At 35.5% G+C, this 15,955-nt stretch overlaps 1 protein-coding gene across 1 annotated transcript in view; it reads right to left on the reverse strand.

The window, feature by feature from the left end:
* Positions 1-801: 801 nt before the first annotated feature.
* WNK3 (WNK lysine deficient protein kinase 3) overlaps positions 802-15,955 on the reverse strand; it is a 147,585-nt gene continuing 132,431 nt past the window's right edge. The window contains 2 exon segments of the mRNA XM_036227332.1: positions 802-4,323; positions 8,089-8,291. Coding sequence (XP_036083225.1) covers positions 3,994-4,323; positions 8,089-8,291 — 533 coding nt within the window. The 3' untranslated portion in view covers positions 802-3,993.

Consider the following 15,955-nt stretch of genomic DNA (forward strand, 5'->3'; position numbering starts at 1 on the left):
GTGCATGAAGCCTGAAATACAGTATTTACTGCCATTAAATATTCTGTAATGTTACATACAGTGAACATGTGAAACAAGGAACACATGGTTTACAAACATTTGCTGAGTTTTGGGAGGAAAAAAGGAATGGATCATTTTCATTACTCAGAAAAGATAGCAAAGAAGAAAGTCAATACCACCAATAAATTTTAGAGATTGGATAAACAGTTACCATCAACTACAATTCAACTAAAAGCATACAGCTATTTGAAGGTAACAAAATATCACTGTAAATATCTAGCAGTATGTTATATATGCTGAAGGACAGGCCACAGTTATAGGATTTGTCAAATATTTCACTGTGGTAGTTAAAGCAATTTCAACCCATAGCCCTCTAGGCACACAAATGAAAAATGCATCTCCAATAAAAGATGCAAATTTACAGGCACTGAACTGTCTAATTTAGGTACTTTCTTATCATTTATCTACTTCACTGCTAACTCCTACAACTAAGTCCTATATTGCCACCAGCTGGATATATTTCTCTGCGCTCCATCCCCAAATCCCCAAAGCTTATTTCACATGGCTCTCATTGTTTAAACACAGATTGGCAGCAAAATGATGATCCCTCTTATCTCAAACTCATAGAGCACTGGGACAAGGAGGCAGGCCCGATTTATAACCTGAAAGAATACTGAGCATCAAGGCAAAACAAAAACAAAAACAACAACAAAAAAAGCAAGTTTCACAGGCAATTGTGCACCCCAAAACAGCACTGAAAACGAGGTAGATAAACAAAAGTAACTGGACTTGAATTAAATCTGGAGTTCTAAAATGATGTATTATCCTGTCATACTGTACACTCAATACACTCTAAACTCAATCCAAAAATCACAGCGGAAAAGTGCCTTTTAAACTTTCACAGATGATTTTTGCTGTTAAACCATTAGAATTCATGCTTGATATAAAACTGGCAGGAAAAAGATGAAAAACAGAACAGGTATTTGTTATATTACAGCAAATTACCTTAAACAGAGATTCAAGACTGCTACAAATATACATAGGGTTATTTTCATTAGATTTACACCAATACTGGTCTCATATTCTTATGATGTTACACCCAACTTCACAAACATAGCAGCAGGTACTTCTTGATGAAATGCTCACATTACCACATGTGGAGATACAATACTATTCATCAGACTTGCATGTTCAGAAGTAAACATGGTGGTTGGACACACAGACTACCCACCAAATAAACTTTACAAGCAGGATGTTTTAATACAAGCCTTTTCTACAACAAGGAAAATGAAAAGGACAGTTTGTATGGATTTTTTTTTTTTTTTTGGAAATTGGTAGAAGGCCCTTGTTATATAGTAGGCTCTTTGTTAAGTAAGAAGGGAATTTCTGAGCTTTACCTCAAGAATTAATTATTTCTGGGGAGGAAAAGTACCTCAGCAAGGATGAAAACAACACTATCATATGATTTAGCAAAAATTATGAAATAATGATAGATAGAAAACTAGCCAATATTTACAGTCAAAGTGACTATAATCTGAATCGAACATTTAAGTAATGGGAAAAAATAAAATAAAAACCCACAGTGATGTGAATAACACTGTTTTCTTCATTTCTGCACAAAGTCACTTCTCTGTATTTTTAAACCTACACGTTATATATACATACTGTATACATAACATATATGTAACCCAACTACTGCTGTCAGCATGGAGACAGCAGTACACTATTCACCATCTTCAAACTTTAGAAGACTACTTTTCTTTCCAGCAAAAAATCTGAAAAGATTCTAAATATTACAAGGCACTGCAAAAGTCTGCAGGCAAACTGATGATGAATTATACATAAAACAGAGGTGGTGGCAAATGTGGGACATGTGATATAGAGCAGCCATTAATAAATGTAATTGTGTGTGTCATCCATGGAGCTTTTTTCATCCTGGGGTACACTGTTTAAACAGATTGTGACTACAGATGAAGAAATCTTAAAACCTGCAGTATTTTCCCTTTATAGGTTATAAGTATCAATGTAATTACACAAAGCCAACTCTTATAATGAAACACAAGCAGTTTTAAAGAATTAAAGATTTTAGGCACATTGTTTCTGTACATATGGAAAACACAGCAGTGCAAGCATTTGGATTACACTAATGTCCTAAAATCACTTTAACTGGCTAACCAATACTGTAGAAAAAATTTGAAGAATCTGTACATAAGATTTAGAAAGACTCATCCAAACCCAAGTGTTTTATGAAAAGAAACTGGCTCTTATTAACAGCAATTCTCAAAATGCTGCCCTAGATGCCCCAAATGATAGCAACAGAATCTTCATGATGGTGAATGTGACCCTCAGGAAAGCAGAAGACACATTTTTTTAAAGGGTACTGAATGTCACAAAGTAGACTGTGCAAAGAAAAAAAAGTACACCCACTGTTTTCATAATTACCTGGCAAGCTCATGGGGCAAAATTTTTAGAAGAATATGGAGGAAAATCTGTTAACAGAAATGTTGGGTGATAATCTGGAATGTTTACCAATAGACTGAACTCATTTTAAGGTAAATGTGTACCAGAAATGACCCTGAAATCTTCAGAGTGAAGAGGAAGTATTTTAAACATGTATATGTGGTAGTCAATAAATACCATTTAAGAATTCTATTTGAGTTTTACAGACTGAGCATTAGGTAACTCTGACCAGCCTTTCAAGATTATTACAGTTAACCTTCTTGAAAACCAAAAGTGTAAATCTTGACATTGCCTCCCCTCCTAAAACTGGATAAAACCCAGTAAAGTGCAACTTGACAGTGATTTCTCTCATATTCTAAAGAGGTTGCCAAAATCATCTAAGATCTAAAATAAGACACTATAGATACTAACAAGAAATTATAACAACTAAAAAAATGGTAATCAAAAAAACAAACAAACAAACAAACTAAGGGCAACTTAAATAGTATCCTTTAAGGGTCTACTATTTCACTGCAAGACAGTGTATACCCCACATCTCTTAGAACCCTGTAAAGCCAGTGTTTCGTGTGTAAGTCTCAAAACTTACAAAACCTAGTGAGTCAAGTAAATTTCACTTCCGAAGAATGGATCAATAAAGGTGTAACTTGAATCTTCTTTGTTGGAAATACAAAGATTCCCCGCAAAGAAGACTCCTATCAGCTGCAATATATCCCTTGCAAAAGAATGCAAGCCAAACCAATGCCTCTCAGATGCTCAAAAACAATGTAGTGTGCACATGAGAAACAAGGAGATAGCTGCTTTGAATTACTATCGAAATCCTTATAGCAGCTACAGTATCTGCAGAATCAAGGAACTGTTACAGTTCTGTTTTTACCTTTCTCTCCGCCTCACCTAAAACAAAGCTTCACTCCTACTGCTGTGACGACGGGAAGAAAATCACATTAAAAAGGGCTCATTCTCCATATTGGTTGACAAAGTTATTCTAATTTTATACACCAAAATGTTTCCTGCAGCATTACCCTGCCTTCTGTGAAAGGTAAACCTAAGATAAACATGTGAAGAATCCCATAAGACTCTGGCTCTTGGAGGGTCTCACTTCGTCCACATTTAGGGAATATCAATTTAAATAGTTTTTATACATTTTAAAGCAAAGTATCATCCACCTGCAGACAGCAGTAAAAAATGGGGGCTTTTCAGCAACACATGGAAAGCGTCCTGGAAATGGTAATGCTCAAGTTGAGCTTATTAAAGCATTCTGAACGGTATTTTTTAAAAATCAAGTATCAAATAGGATAGGATTTGAAGTGAAAAAACATTTCCGTGTGCAGTGTTCTATGTATAAACTGCACAGTTCTACTGAATGACGAGCGATATCAAACACTACATTCGAACAACGACAAAAATACACTGGAAAGTAAACTCAAGTGAGGGAATATATGGCAGAACCCAAGATGAAGAAAGTTTGATATCTTAGGTGTCCTGAATATTAATTCTGAAAAAAAAATCTCCCTTTTCTTCATCATCTACTCTGATTCATTTGGGACCAGGAGGGATCATAGATGGATTCTGCACTGATGAAATTGGGAATGCCTGCAAATTCATCCCCGGTGGGAAAGGTCCCCCAGGTTGGGTAGGAATTATTACAGACTGTGGTGGGGGTCCTGAAATTCCTACCCACTGTACTGGGTACCCTGGCCCCCCCACAGCATTATACTGACAAACATGGGGCATTCCATATGATGATAATGGCCCAGGAAATGAAGGGAGTGAGAGTCCTTGTGGCAGGCAGGTTGGGACAGCTCCACGGATTTGGGACAGAGAAGAAATCCACGTTGGTGTATAACCCATAGTAGATGGAGTATTCTAACAAAAACAAAAATAAAAACAAAAAGATCAGATTATTTGGTAAATGCATTTACCCATCTATATTCCTTCCTATTCTTTTTGGCTTACTATTCCCATTATTACTATGAGTAGCTACAATTTTTGTAGCACCTTCCTGTATGCTAAGCATAGTTACATACCTTATTCATTTCACCCTCATAACTGCCCTGCGAAGTAGGCATTTTCAGATGAGGAAACAGAAGCTCAAAATTGGTAACACCCAGTACACTAAGTGGTAACACCCAACACACTAAGCAAGTTAACAGTAAAGTGAGGACTTGAACACCATTCCAGCTAATTCCAAAGCCCCTGATAAATCTCTGTTCACAGTTTAGTGTCTCTTTCCTCATGCTAGCACTTCTCTTCTATTTTTATTTCCTTCTGCCAATCTCAGGCATTCTCTCATTCAGCACCACAAACAGCCCATCTTACTACACTACATAATTCTTTGGAAACAAAGGAAGATGATTTAGTGTGGCACAGGGGAAAGAACTTGGCATATGATAGGTGCTCAATAAACATCACCTCCCTACCCTTTTCTACTCACTATCTAAAATAAAGTCAGATATCTGTTATATTTTTGGAAATTTAAACATGAGACAATTAGGTTTTTGGCAGTAATGAGAAAATATCTTCCTTCCCAACTCTTATCATATATTGTGATTATGCACATCTATAGAGATTACTGGAATCTTATGCATATGGGAATAGTAAGTCTAATGGAAGTAAATCATTCTCACTTAAAGGAGAGCTTGTATCAGTAATAAATGCTTAGTTCTTCTAAATTGAATGGTCAAGCTAAAATTCTTTCAACTAAACTTTCAACTAAAGTTCCAAACTCAAGAGTTAGGGTAAAGATTTTTAGCTTGAGTCAAGAATGAATGACAATATTTCTTGAGGTGAAAAAACCCATTTATTTAAAGTTCAGCAATCTCTTCTTTATATCATGAGTGTTTTTGTTCTGTTAAAATAAAATTTGAGACTTCTGATTCAAAACAGCATATGTTATATGAATGCATTCTTATATAGTTATTTTCATGTATCCATATATAGAAAGATACATGAAATTATGTTTATCTAAAAAGCGACATTATTATTTCTATGCAGTGGGATTTGAAGGTGGTATTTTAAAATTTGTGCTTTTCTACATTGCTTAAATTCTATAACAAACATTATTTTATAAACAGGAAAAGTGTGATTTTTATTTTTTAAAAAGGCTGAAATGGAGACAACTTATATTTACTCTTCTTTTGGATATTTCAAAGGCATCTCAGATTCAAATGGCCAAAACCAAACATCTGACCTTTCTTCTACCAAAACACACTGCCTGCTCATGTTCTCCATCTTGGTGACTGGTATGTTGGGATGATAACCAGTTACACCAGCCAGAAACCTAGCCTTGACAGGGCCCCTCTACATACATCCATTCTATTACCAAATATGGTCCACTTTATCTCTTAAACCTTTCTTGGGATCTGTTCAGTTCTCTTTTATCTCAACTTCTCTTTATCTGAATTAATGTGACTAACTTTTAAAACTGGTCTACCACCATCTACCCTTAACCCCAATAATTCTTTCTTCTTGCTTTAAATCAGAGTGACTTTTTCAAAAAGAAAATCTGATCATGTCACTCTAGGGCTTCAATGGCTATCTATCTTCCTTAAAATAAAGACAAAGTTCCTTATCATCACCATTTCCTACCTCCTTAGATTCATTGTGCACCAACTCCTCTCTGTTCTCTTCACTTAAGCCCAACTGGCCTACTTTTTCAGTTCTCTCATTTTCCCCATTCCTCATACAAGGCTTTTGCATATGCTGTCTTTTATGCTTTGAATCACATTCCTGCCCCTTTTTATCCAGTTAATACATACTCATCTTTCAGATCTCTGCTCAAACATCACTTTCTCAGGAAAGCTTTCCTTGACTTCCCTTTACTAGGTCAAATGTCCCTTACTGTATAGTATCCAATATCTCTCCTTTGTAGTCCTTGTTAAGGTTGCAATTTCATACTTATTTATATAAGTGTGTTTCTGTCTATCTGTCCTACCAGAGTATAAGTTCCATGAGAAAAGGGAATATAATTGTTTTTGCTCATCAAACCCAGTGCCTAGTAGAGGACTTGGCACATAATTATGACAAAATTTTCTAAGTAAGGCTATAGAACAGGAACATGTAAGAACATCAGATAGTGAGATGGGCTCTCCACACAAAGATATAAGCAACTGAACCAAAAAAAATACAAAAATAGTTACCATATTATTACATGCTAGGTACTTTATAGGTGTTACCTCATTTAATCCGCACAGCAATCCTGCAAGGCAGGCAGGTATTATCCTTGTTTTAAAGACCTTAAAACGGACTTCTCTGAAGTCACACAATTAGTAAATGACTGAGCTGACACTGGAACCCAAGTGTGTTTAAAGACTTTTACCACTTTCATTCATACTCAATTTTCTACTCACTATTCCTCCAAGCATCCCCCATCATACTGCAGTAAATCACCCTCCTACTAGTCAAAAAAACCTCCATTTGCACAACACTCAGAGGATGTCTCACTGGCAGCAAAACACATTTATGCCTTGAAATTTGTCTCTAAAGGATTCCAATTTTTACAATGGTGATACTATCTGTGTATAAATCAGTGCCAGGAATAAGATAACTACAGAGCCCCCAAGCAGATAAACTGCTTACTAGTTTGGGAAATCTAGGCTTTTGAACATTTTTATTCAATACTAACACTATGTGTATTTTCAGACTTTCTTCATTGAACTATATGCAATAACCATATATATACACATATATGTGCAAAGACATAACAAGACACATACATACACACACACAGAGATATCTCCTTCAATTATGAGGGTTCAGACTCTAAGTCCTGATTCACATTTTAATATAATTTACTCATTTTAAAAAGATGATTCTTACTTTAAACAGAAAAATACAAAGTAAAAAAATAAGGCTCAAATACTACAATCCAGCATATTGTCAATGGCTTTTCCTATTTCTATGCATATTACATATATATAAAACATACAATTATATATAAATACTGTATGTGCTATTCTATAAGCTTACATTTTCCCCACTCCAGAATGCATTGTGGACATCTTTGTATATTTCAATTGTATATACACCTGACTAAGGCCATATCCAATTAACTAACATTTTGTCCATAAACTTAAGATATCTTTAATAATATTCTAACTTAAAGAGCTTTATAATTCTTTTTCATACTGAACAAATATGATAACTTGTTGACTCTAAGAATACTGATGTACAACATAAGATAGCTTTTTTTCAAAGTCCAAACTCTTCTTGCACTATAGGATGGAATTAACTAACCCTCACCCGAGATGCTCTTTTTTGATAACTGATATGTGTGTTTTTTTTCCCCCTAGATATAATAGTTGAAAACAGGGGCCAGAAATTTAAGGCCTGCCACCTCTTTTTGCAAATTGAGTTTTAATGGAACACGGCCATGCCCATTTATTTATGTACTACCTATGGCTGCTTTTGCACTACAATGACAAAGTTGAGTAGTTGCAGCTGCATGGCTTGAAAACATTTACTAACTGGCCCCTTCTCAGAAAAAGTTTGCTGACCCCTAGTCTAAAAGAAAATTTTCTCAAAGACATAATGAATCTAGACAAGTAAAAAGTCTATATGTTGTGTGATGTAACCATAGGTCTAAGTCAAATTTTTTTTTGGTTTTAAATAAATAAAGAGGCTACAACTTACTTCATATACTTTGTTCCAGTTGTCTGTCTCTAGTTTGTGTTGACTCTGTTTAAGTTGGTTTAAACTTGGCTTAATAAGAGAATTTCCAACAGTTTCCTTTGTCCACTCATCCACCAGTTTGTGTAAGTCATCTGTGAACATCCCTTTTTTACTGGCTGGAAATTGCTGGCATGATGCTGCATTGTTTTCCACACACGGTGGATCTAGAAGAAAAAAAAAAAGGGAAACCATGAAAAGGAATTAATACTGATAAATACCTTTTTTGGGGCAACAATGCAGTTGACAGAACTATGGGGTACACATAGAGTAACCAGACATTAGGTTTATCTGGGGCAGTTCTGGTTTAAAGCTATTGTTCTGGAGTAATTACTAACAGGACCTCTTTCTCTCTCAAAAATTTCCTCTCATTTGGATGGCAACATTAGATGGTAAATTTAGGTATAAGTTAAATATAATAAATATTATCTCTAAAAAATTTCGTGTCAATCCCAATCTTTTCATTGGTTTCCTCAGATAGATACTTAGAGAGAAGAGTTTTAAAAAAACAATCACAGGGGAGCATCTTGCTCCCCAGCATATGTTGTCAGTTTGGCTCAAATAAACCCATAAACATTCTTTAAAGGTTTGGATGTTTCTTAGGTCAACATTTACTTAGCTTAGTCAGCAGGGTTCCGAAGAAGCCCACCCAGGTACATGATGTGTGCTAGGTACAGGCAAGGGCCCACTGTGTCCCACCAGCTCCCTGTTTCACATTGGGTGAACTTGGGTGAGTCTTCTCTTGAAATTCTGGGCTTCCCTGCCTTAAGTAGCAGGCCATGACTTTATTTGAGCTGTTCTTAGAAAATCCTTTTAATGTGGCTTTTAATTTTGGCTTTTTAATTAGATTGATTACAGAGAGTCTGAACAAAATCTTTTCTGGTTAAATGAGATACTGAATTCTCTTGAGTTCTGAAAGAGAAAGGACATTTGCTTCCCCAACTGGAATAGCCAAAGGGATGACAGTAGTTGTTCAGAACCCCGAATCCAGAGAGGCACAGATGGGCACTGTGAATCATCCAATGTGGTAATGCAGCCAATCCAGGAGAAGCCAGTGGGAGCCTGGGGGAGAGGGACAAGGCACCCTAGAATGGGTTCACCTTGAGAAAGAGGGGCCCGTGCCTTGGTGAACCTCAAAGTAAGCTCTCACTGGTTCTTGCTTGGGTATTCCTAGGTGACTAAGAATTTTTGTGAGGTTGCCTGAGGAAAAATTTCTTCTAGGGAGTAAAGCAGTTCTATGGGGATATTCACAGTTCAACTGCAGACATTCACATAAGAACTAGTTTTTCCTAGAAGTTTGTTTTAGACTCTACAGATCTCAAAACTAACATGGGAAATTGCATCTCCCAGGCCAACAAGCCCTACAACAGTCAGTCTCCCATTAAAACTAAGATAGCCAAGATGATAATCCTTTGACACTTCTAAATTAAGCTTTTGGGCATACAATTAGAAAAAGTCAGCTACAAAATTAGACAGAATGAATGGAAAACCTATTTAATTGGTCTCTTAGCATCAAAAGGATTTAGATAAATGGATCAACCTATGATGTCATTTAGGTGCCAGCCCAATTCTTTGAGGTATTAAAAATGTCTATCCTTGGTAGGGATGTGGGGGGGGGGGTGAGTCGATAATTTTTTAAACTAAGTAACAGGCCAAAAAAAAAAAAGTTCATTATACCAGTCTCTTATATGTTTGAAATTTTCCATTATAAAAATTTTTTAAAAAGAAGGAAAAGATAAAAAAGATGAGTGTACACACACTAAGAATGTAGGGATTTGAAACTACTATGGTTATATAAAATGTTTAGATTTTTATGAAAACATAAAAAAATAAAAATGTCTGTCCTTATTTTAAAATGGGTAGGGAGGGTCCCAAAGGCAAGAGAAGCAAAGCAAAAATAAATGAATGGGACTATATATCAAATTAAAAGCTTCTGCACAGCAAAAGAAACCATCAACAAAAGAAAGAGGCAACCAACTGAATGGGAGAAGATATTTGCAAATAACACCTCTCATAAGGGGTTTATATCCAAAACATGTAAAGAACTCATACAACTCAATAACAACAAAAAAAAAACAATCCAATTCAAAAACGAGCAGAGGACTTGAATAAACGCTTCGTCCAAGAAGACATACAAACATATCAAAAGATGCTCAATTTCATTAGCAATTATTAAGGAAATGCAAATCGAAACCACAATGAGATACCATTTTACACCTGATAAATGGCTGTTATCAACAGGACAAGTAAGAACAAGTATTGGAGAGGTTGTGGGGAAAAAGGACCACTCATACACTACTAGTGAGGATGTAAATTGGTATAGCCACTACGGAAAACAGTGGGGAGGTTCCTCAAAAAGTTAAGAATAGAATTACCATATGACCCAGCAATTCCTCTTCTGGGTATCTACCCCAAAGACTTGAAAACATTTATCTGTAAAGATATCTGTACCCTGATGTTCATAGCAGCATTATTTATGGTGGCCAAGACATGGAAACAACCGAAGTGTATTTTGATGGGTGATTGGATAAAGAAGATGTGGTACATATATACAATGGAATATTACTCAGCCATAAGTAAAGATGAAATACTGCCATCTGCGACAACATAGATGGATTTGAGGATATCATGCTAAGCAAAATACATCAGATAGAAAAAGTTGAGAACTATATGATTTCACTCATGTGTGGAATATAAAATTAAAAGCAACAAATGAACAAAACAAACAAAAACTTATAGATACAGACAACAGCTTAATGGTTACCAGAGGGAAAGGGAGAAGGGGGAGGTAGATGGTGATGGAAAGAGATTTGACTTTGTGTGGTGAACACAATGCAATATACAGATGGTATATTATAGAACTGTACACTTGAAACCTATATAAGTTTATTAACCAATGTCACCTCAATAAATTTAATAAAAAAGAATATGACATAAAAATTTTAAAAAAAAATGGCGGGGGGAGGTCATTTGGAACGTGACTTGTCAGGGACAGGTGTAAATTCTAAATTTCTCCTAAACAACAACAAAAACCAACAATCATAGAATGTTAAAAGCAGAAAGAGCTTTAGAAGTATAATCCAAACCAATAGTTTCATTACGAGGAAATTAGGCCCAGAAAAAGTAAACTGACATGCCTGAGTTCTTGTAATTAGTTACCAGTTGAGCCAGGCCTGTAACTCTGAAGCCTAGACAAGGACTCTCTCTTTTCAGTATACTATATTGACTTGCAACGAGCTTCAGAAAACTAGAATCTCATTTAATTTTTTTTAACCAATAGACATTTTTGTTTGTTAATGATAAAAAGAATGTATATCTAGTTAGCAGAAACAAAGATGTAGATGGTTTGTGGACATCATAAGGTTTGGAGCACAAGATGTACAAATAGAATGAAATCAATTGCAGGTGTCTCCATTAGTGAAAAGTTTCTTAATCTGAATATCGCACTAAGTCTTTATATGATTTAGTACTAATATAAGCTTACTAAATCACTGTCATAGAAAAGATTCATAAAATTCTAATTCTTCTGACTAATTATAAGCCAAAACTGAGAGTGGTTCTACAATGAATTTTAGAAAATACAGTTCTGAAATTTAAGCACAGTAACATTTCCAGGAATTTATTTCAATAAACATGTGAAAATTTCTTGTATATTTGTTACGGCACATTTTTTTTGAACTGAAAAAATACATAAAATGCAAAAAAAAAAATAATGAAAGAAGTCACCACAGCAATATTTTCAAAGTACTTTTATTTTCTTTGAAACTTATAATAGGCCTGTGATACAGGTTCAGCAAGTATCACTGGTTTTTTTGATGGAAAGACTGGGATCCAGATGGTAAAATGCTATGGTTTATATACTGGGGCTAGAACCCAGATATCCTGACTGTTAGGTCAGTGTGCTTTCCATTGTACCATGTCGACCCATCCAATAAACTGGGAAATGAATAAGGAAAGTATTTAATAAAGAAGAACATGATAATCTCAATGATTATTTACACATAGTCTGTGATTCTCTATGAACCCTGCACAACTAAAAGCTTAGATTCAAGGAGATTATATATTAAATGGAATAATTAGTAAAAATTGCTTAAGAGTTCAATTGCTTAGTTGGAACGTATTCATATATACAAAAGAGTTTTATTAAGATGTTTACTAATTTGGGGCAAACATTAGGTACCAAAATGACATACCAATTTTGTTGGAATTCCTACTTCTCTAAGACTCAAAATCCAAAGACACACAAGTCAGCCTATAATAAAAATATCATTTTTTCCCTGTTATCCCTCTGTACATTCATCTAATTCTCTGCCATCTCCAGTGAGAGAAAGAACAGCACAACAATGTTGGGGAAGACTTTGTAGCTGAAGGCTTTATATTGTGTTCTTACCCTGGAAAAATGTCAGCAAGTAGGAGTAAAAAAAAGATAGCCAGAAACATATCCGTATTAATGCCAGCAATTTTGCCCACCCAGCTTCTCTAAAGGAGTATTTTTGTGTTCATTCCCTTCAGTTTCTAAAAAACAAATGTTGCATAGAGCTAAGTTTGAATGTCATTCATTTAAGGACACATCTATACTAAGGGAAACCCTAATGTCAGGTTTCTTATGGACGACTCTGGTGGAACAAGTGATTTTGAACACTCAATTAGCAGTCAATGATGGCTGCTGCACTAGTGGCACAATAGCAAACAGCAGAGGAAGAAATAATAAACAATACAACTATTTAAATGAAACAGGAGCAGAGGCAAGACTGCTCCTAAGTAAGCAACCAAAAAATCTACACACAAATCTTCCAAAAGTTACCAGGAACAATGTGACATATGAGAAGAAAAAAACATTATTTGAATGTTATTCAGTGCCTAAGTACTCTTGACACATGGAAGAAACATTTATTGACATCTCTTGTCTATTTTCATTTCCACAACTCTCTAAGCATTTAATCATCTCATATATGGACTGCTGTGATTGTAGTGATCTAAAGAGACTCACTCCCTGGCTCTGGCCAATACATTGTTTACATTGCCACCAGATTAATGTCAATGGAATGCTGTTTTCAGCATTGTACTCCTCTTCTCAAAAATAAAAGTTTTAAATAGTCGAAATAGTTTCTTAATATTAACAATAGTGTGTTTTCAACTTTTTTAGATGGCGAAATCCTTGGTAGTCATGGTCGTCTTTATAGAACAGCTATATGATCTTATCATTAAAGAAACATTATTTCATTTATTAAGCTTAAACATATAATTATGGTTAGATCAGATACATCATCTTAAATCAAACTGTAGCACAATCTGTGCCAGTTGCCAAAAGTTTTTTTTTTTTTTTAATATGGAAGAAAAACCTTCCAATGTAAACCCTCCATTTCACCCATTTCTATCTATGGACAATACTCTTCCAACTCTACTTCATCAATTTTAATCCTGTCATTTATTTTTCAATAACAACTCAAATTCTACCTACTGTATGAAGCAGTCTCAGACTACCATCACTCGGGATGATCTTTCATTGCCTCCTCTAAACCCATTGCAGACACAATTTCTGATATTGGGAGGCAATGCAGTACAATAGTAAGAACTAAGGCTTTGGAGTCAGACAGATTTGGATTCCCTCTTATGAACCAAGTTCCTAGGGAAGTTGCTTAACCTCACTAGCTTTAGTCTCTTTGTTTATAAAAGACAGGCACTAACTTTATACCTATTTTAGAGTTGTTTAGAGGATATAAGTTTATGTAATACATTTGTGTTTCAGGGTCCCCAAGACCACTCACAGATTCATGAATTCAATAGGACGACTCACAGGTCTCAGCATATATAGTTGTAGTCATGGATAAGCTTATTATAGCAAAAGGATGCATGATAGGATCGGCAAGGTTTCAAATGAGAAACAGGAATCTAAGAGAAATTCATGCACACACTTTCTTATGCTCTCTTGCTATTATGAGGAGACACACTTGAGCATGTTCTTTTCTCTGAGCAACAAAAAATGCAGCAACATATATGCAAGTTTCTGGCCAGGGAAGCCCATTAGACTCAGTACCCATAGTTTTTTTTTTTTTACCAGGGACTAGTCATACAGTCACCTTCTGCCTAGGATGTACCAAAATTCCAAACTCTAAGAAGGAAAGGAGGCATTCAGCATAAATCTCATTATTTGTACCAACAACCTAGGCAAAATGAACTACACTCATCTGTTAGGGAACAGTGAAACCAAGTTTATACACACTAGCCAAGGGCAAACCTTGGAAACAGACCTTTCTAAAAATAGCAGTCTTGTCCCTACAGTGTTAACTCTTTCCTGCACAGCTTAGCACAGTACTCATGTTATAAGGTAAACTACACCTACATTGTGGATACCATTACATTGCAATACCACACAAGTTCATGTTTCTTACAAAACAGGTATAATTGTGGGCAGGGAAGGATGGATGTGGATTTCTTATGTATGTTAAGGCAGTACTTCTTAAAATGTGTTCTGCGAAAAGTGGGTTCTCTGATAAAACTCTTTTGGGAAATGTATATTATTTCCTTTCTTGGAAACTCTCAATGTATATTAGCACATTAAAGGACCTAAGAGGTTCTACAGTTCAAAAACTGGTTTTTATGTAATTGAATCCAGCATTTCCCATTTGACCATGCATTAACTCTTTGCTGACAGTTTGTGAAATGCTATGCTAAGGCCAACAAATATATCAAACAATTTTGACCAAATGGGAATGGGAAAAATATGAAATGTCAACGAGCTTGGAAAGAGAGCTATTATAGCTAGAGAGAGAAAATCACCTGTTCCTGTGATAGGTAATAAAGTAATGAAACCACTACAAGGTGTATGTGGAGCATCTTATCTTTGCAACCTTGGCCTCAATTCATAAAAGAAAAAGAAAATGAAGATAATTTAGTTCCCACTTAATGAGTCAATATTTTTATATTAGGTCTGGTTAGGAACCAATATAAACATTTTAATAAACAAGTTAATTTAACAGAAGTATAATAGTCAAATACTGTCCTTCCTACATGCTAAAAAAATAATTTCTGGCTTTCAGCATGACAGTGAAGAGATTATTGAATTCTCTCCCTCAAAAGCAATAATAAACTGGACAAAACTCTCAAAAATAACCATTTCGAGAATCTGGAATTTGTTAAAAGGCATACAACAAAATCATAAGCATTTATTCATGATAACTACTTAAGTTCAGGTAAGAACTAACTGCAATCTGTGGCGTTTTTGTCCAGGACTGCTCCATCACCCCCTGCCCCTGCTCTTTCTGTCCACTAATTCAACCAAGACAGGGCAGGCTAAGAAAACAATAAGTTTTGCTACTGCTGCTTCTGTGGTAGTAAACTCACTTGATTTGGAATTTTAGAAGCAGTGACTCTATTAACTGAAATTAACAGGGCGATCTGGGAAGTGATAAAGCCATACATAGGAGGCTTGATCAATTCTCCACATATCTCGAGTTGACTGGAAAATTGTCACATGCACAACAGACTTGAAGGCCCAAAATATACACAAATCACTGGCTAACAGAGTCTGAACATGCGAAGAGGAGGCAGAGAGATGCCACAGAAAAATAAAAACTGTGTCAGACTAGAATATGGCCTAAAGTTTGAAAGAGTTTTGTAGCCCACACGCAGATCCATCAGCAGAAAGTGGAAGCTCTTCTGGCTTGACAAGTTTAAATGCCACCTCTGACCAACCCCTGGCTAAATACTAAACAGTGAAGATATATGGACCACTCCCAGAAATCCAGGCTTAAAAGTAAAAACGAGAATAAATTTAGTAGAGACAGCAGTAGCTATACACTGCAGGGCAGACACACTTCATACATTTAGT

The sequence above is a fragment of the Rousettus aegyptiacus genome, unplaced genomic scaffold (genome assembly GCF_014176215.1).
Source record: "Rousettus aegyptiacus isolate mRouAeg1 unplaced genomic scaffold, mRouAeg1.p scaffold_m13_p_9, whole genome shotgun sequence".
Taxonomy (NCBI): Eukaryota; Metazoa; Chordata; class Mammalia; order Chiroptera; family Pteropodidae; genus Rousettus; species Rousettus aegyptiacus.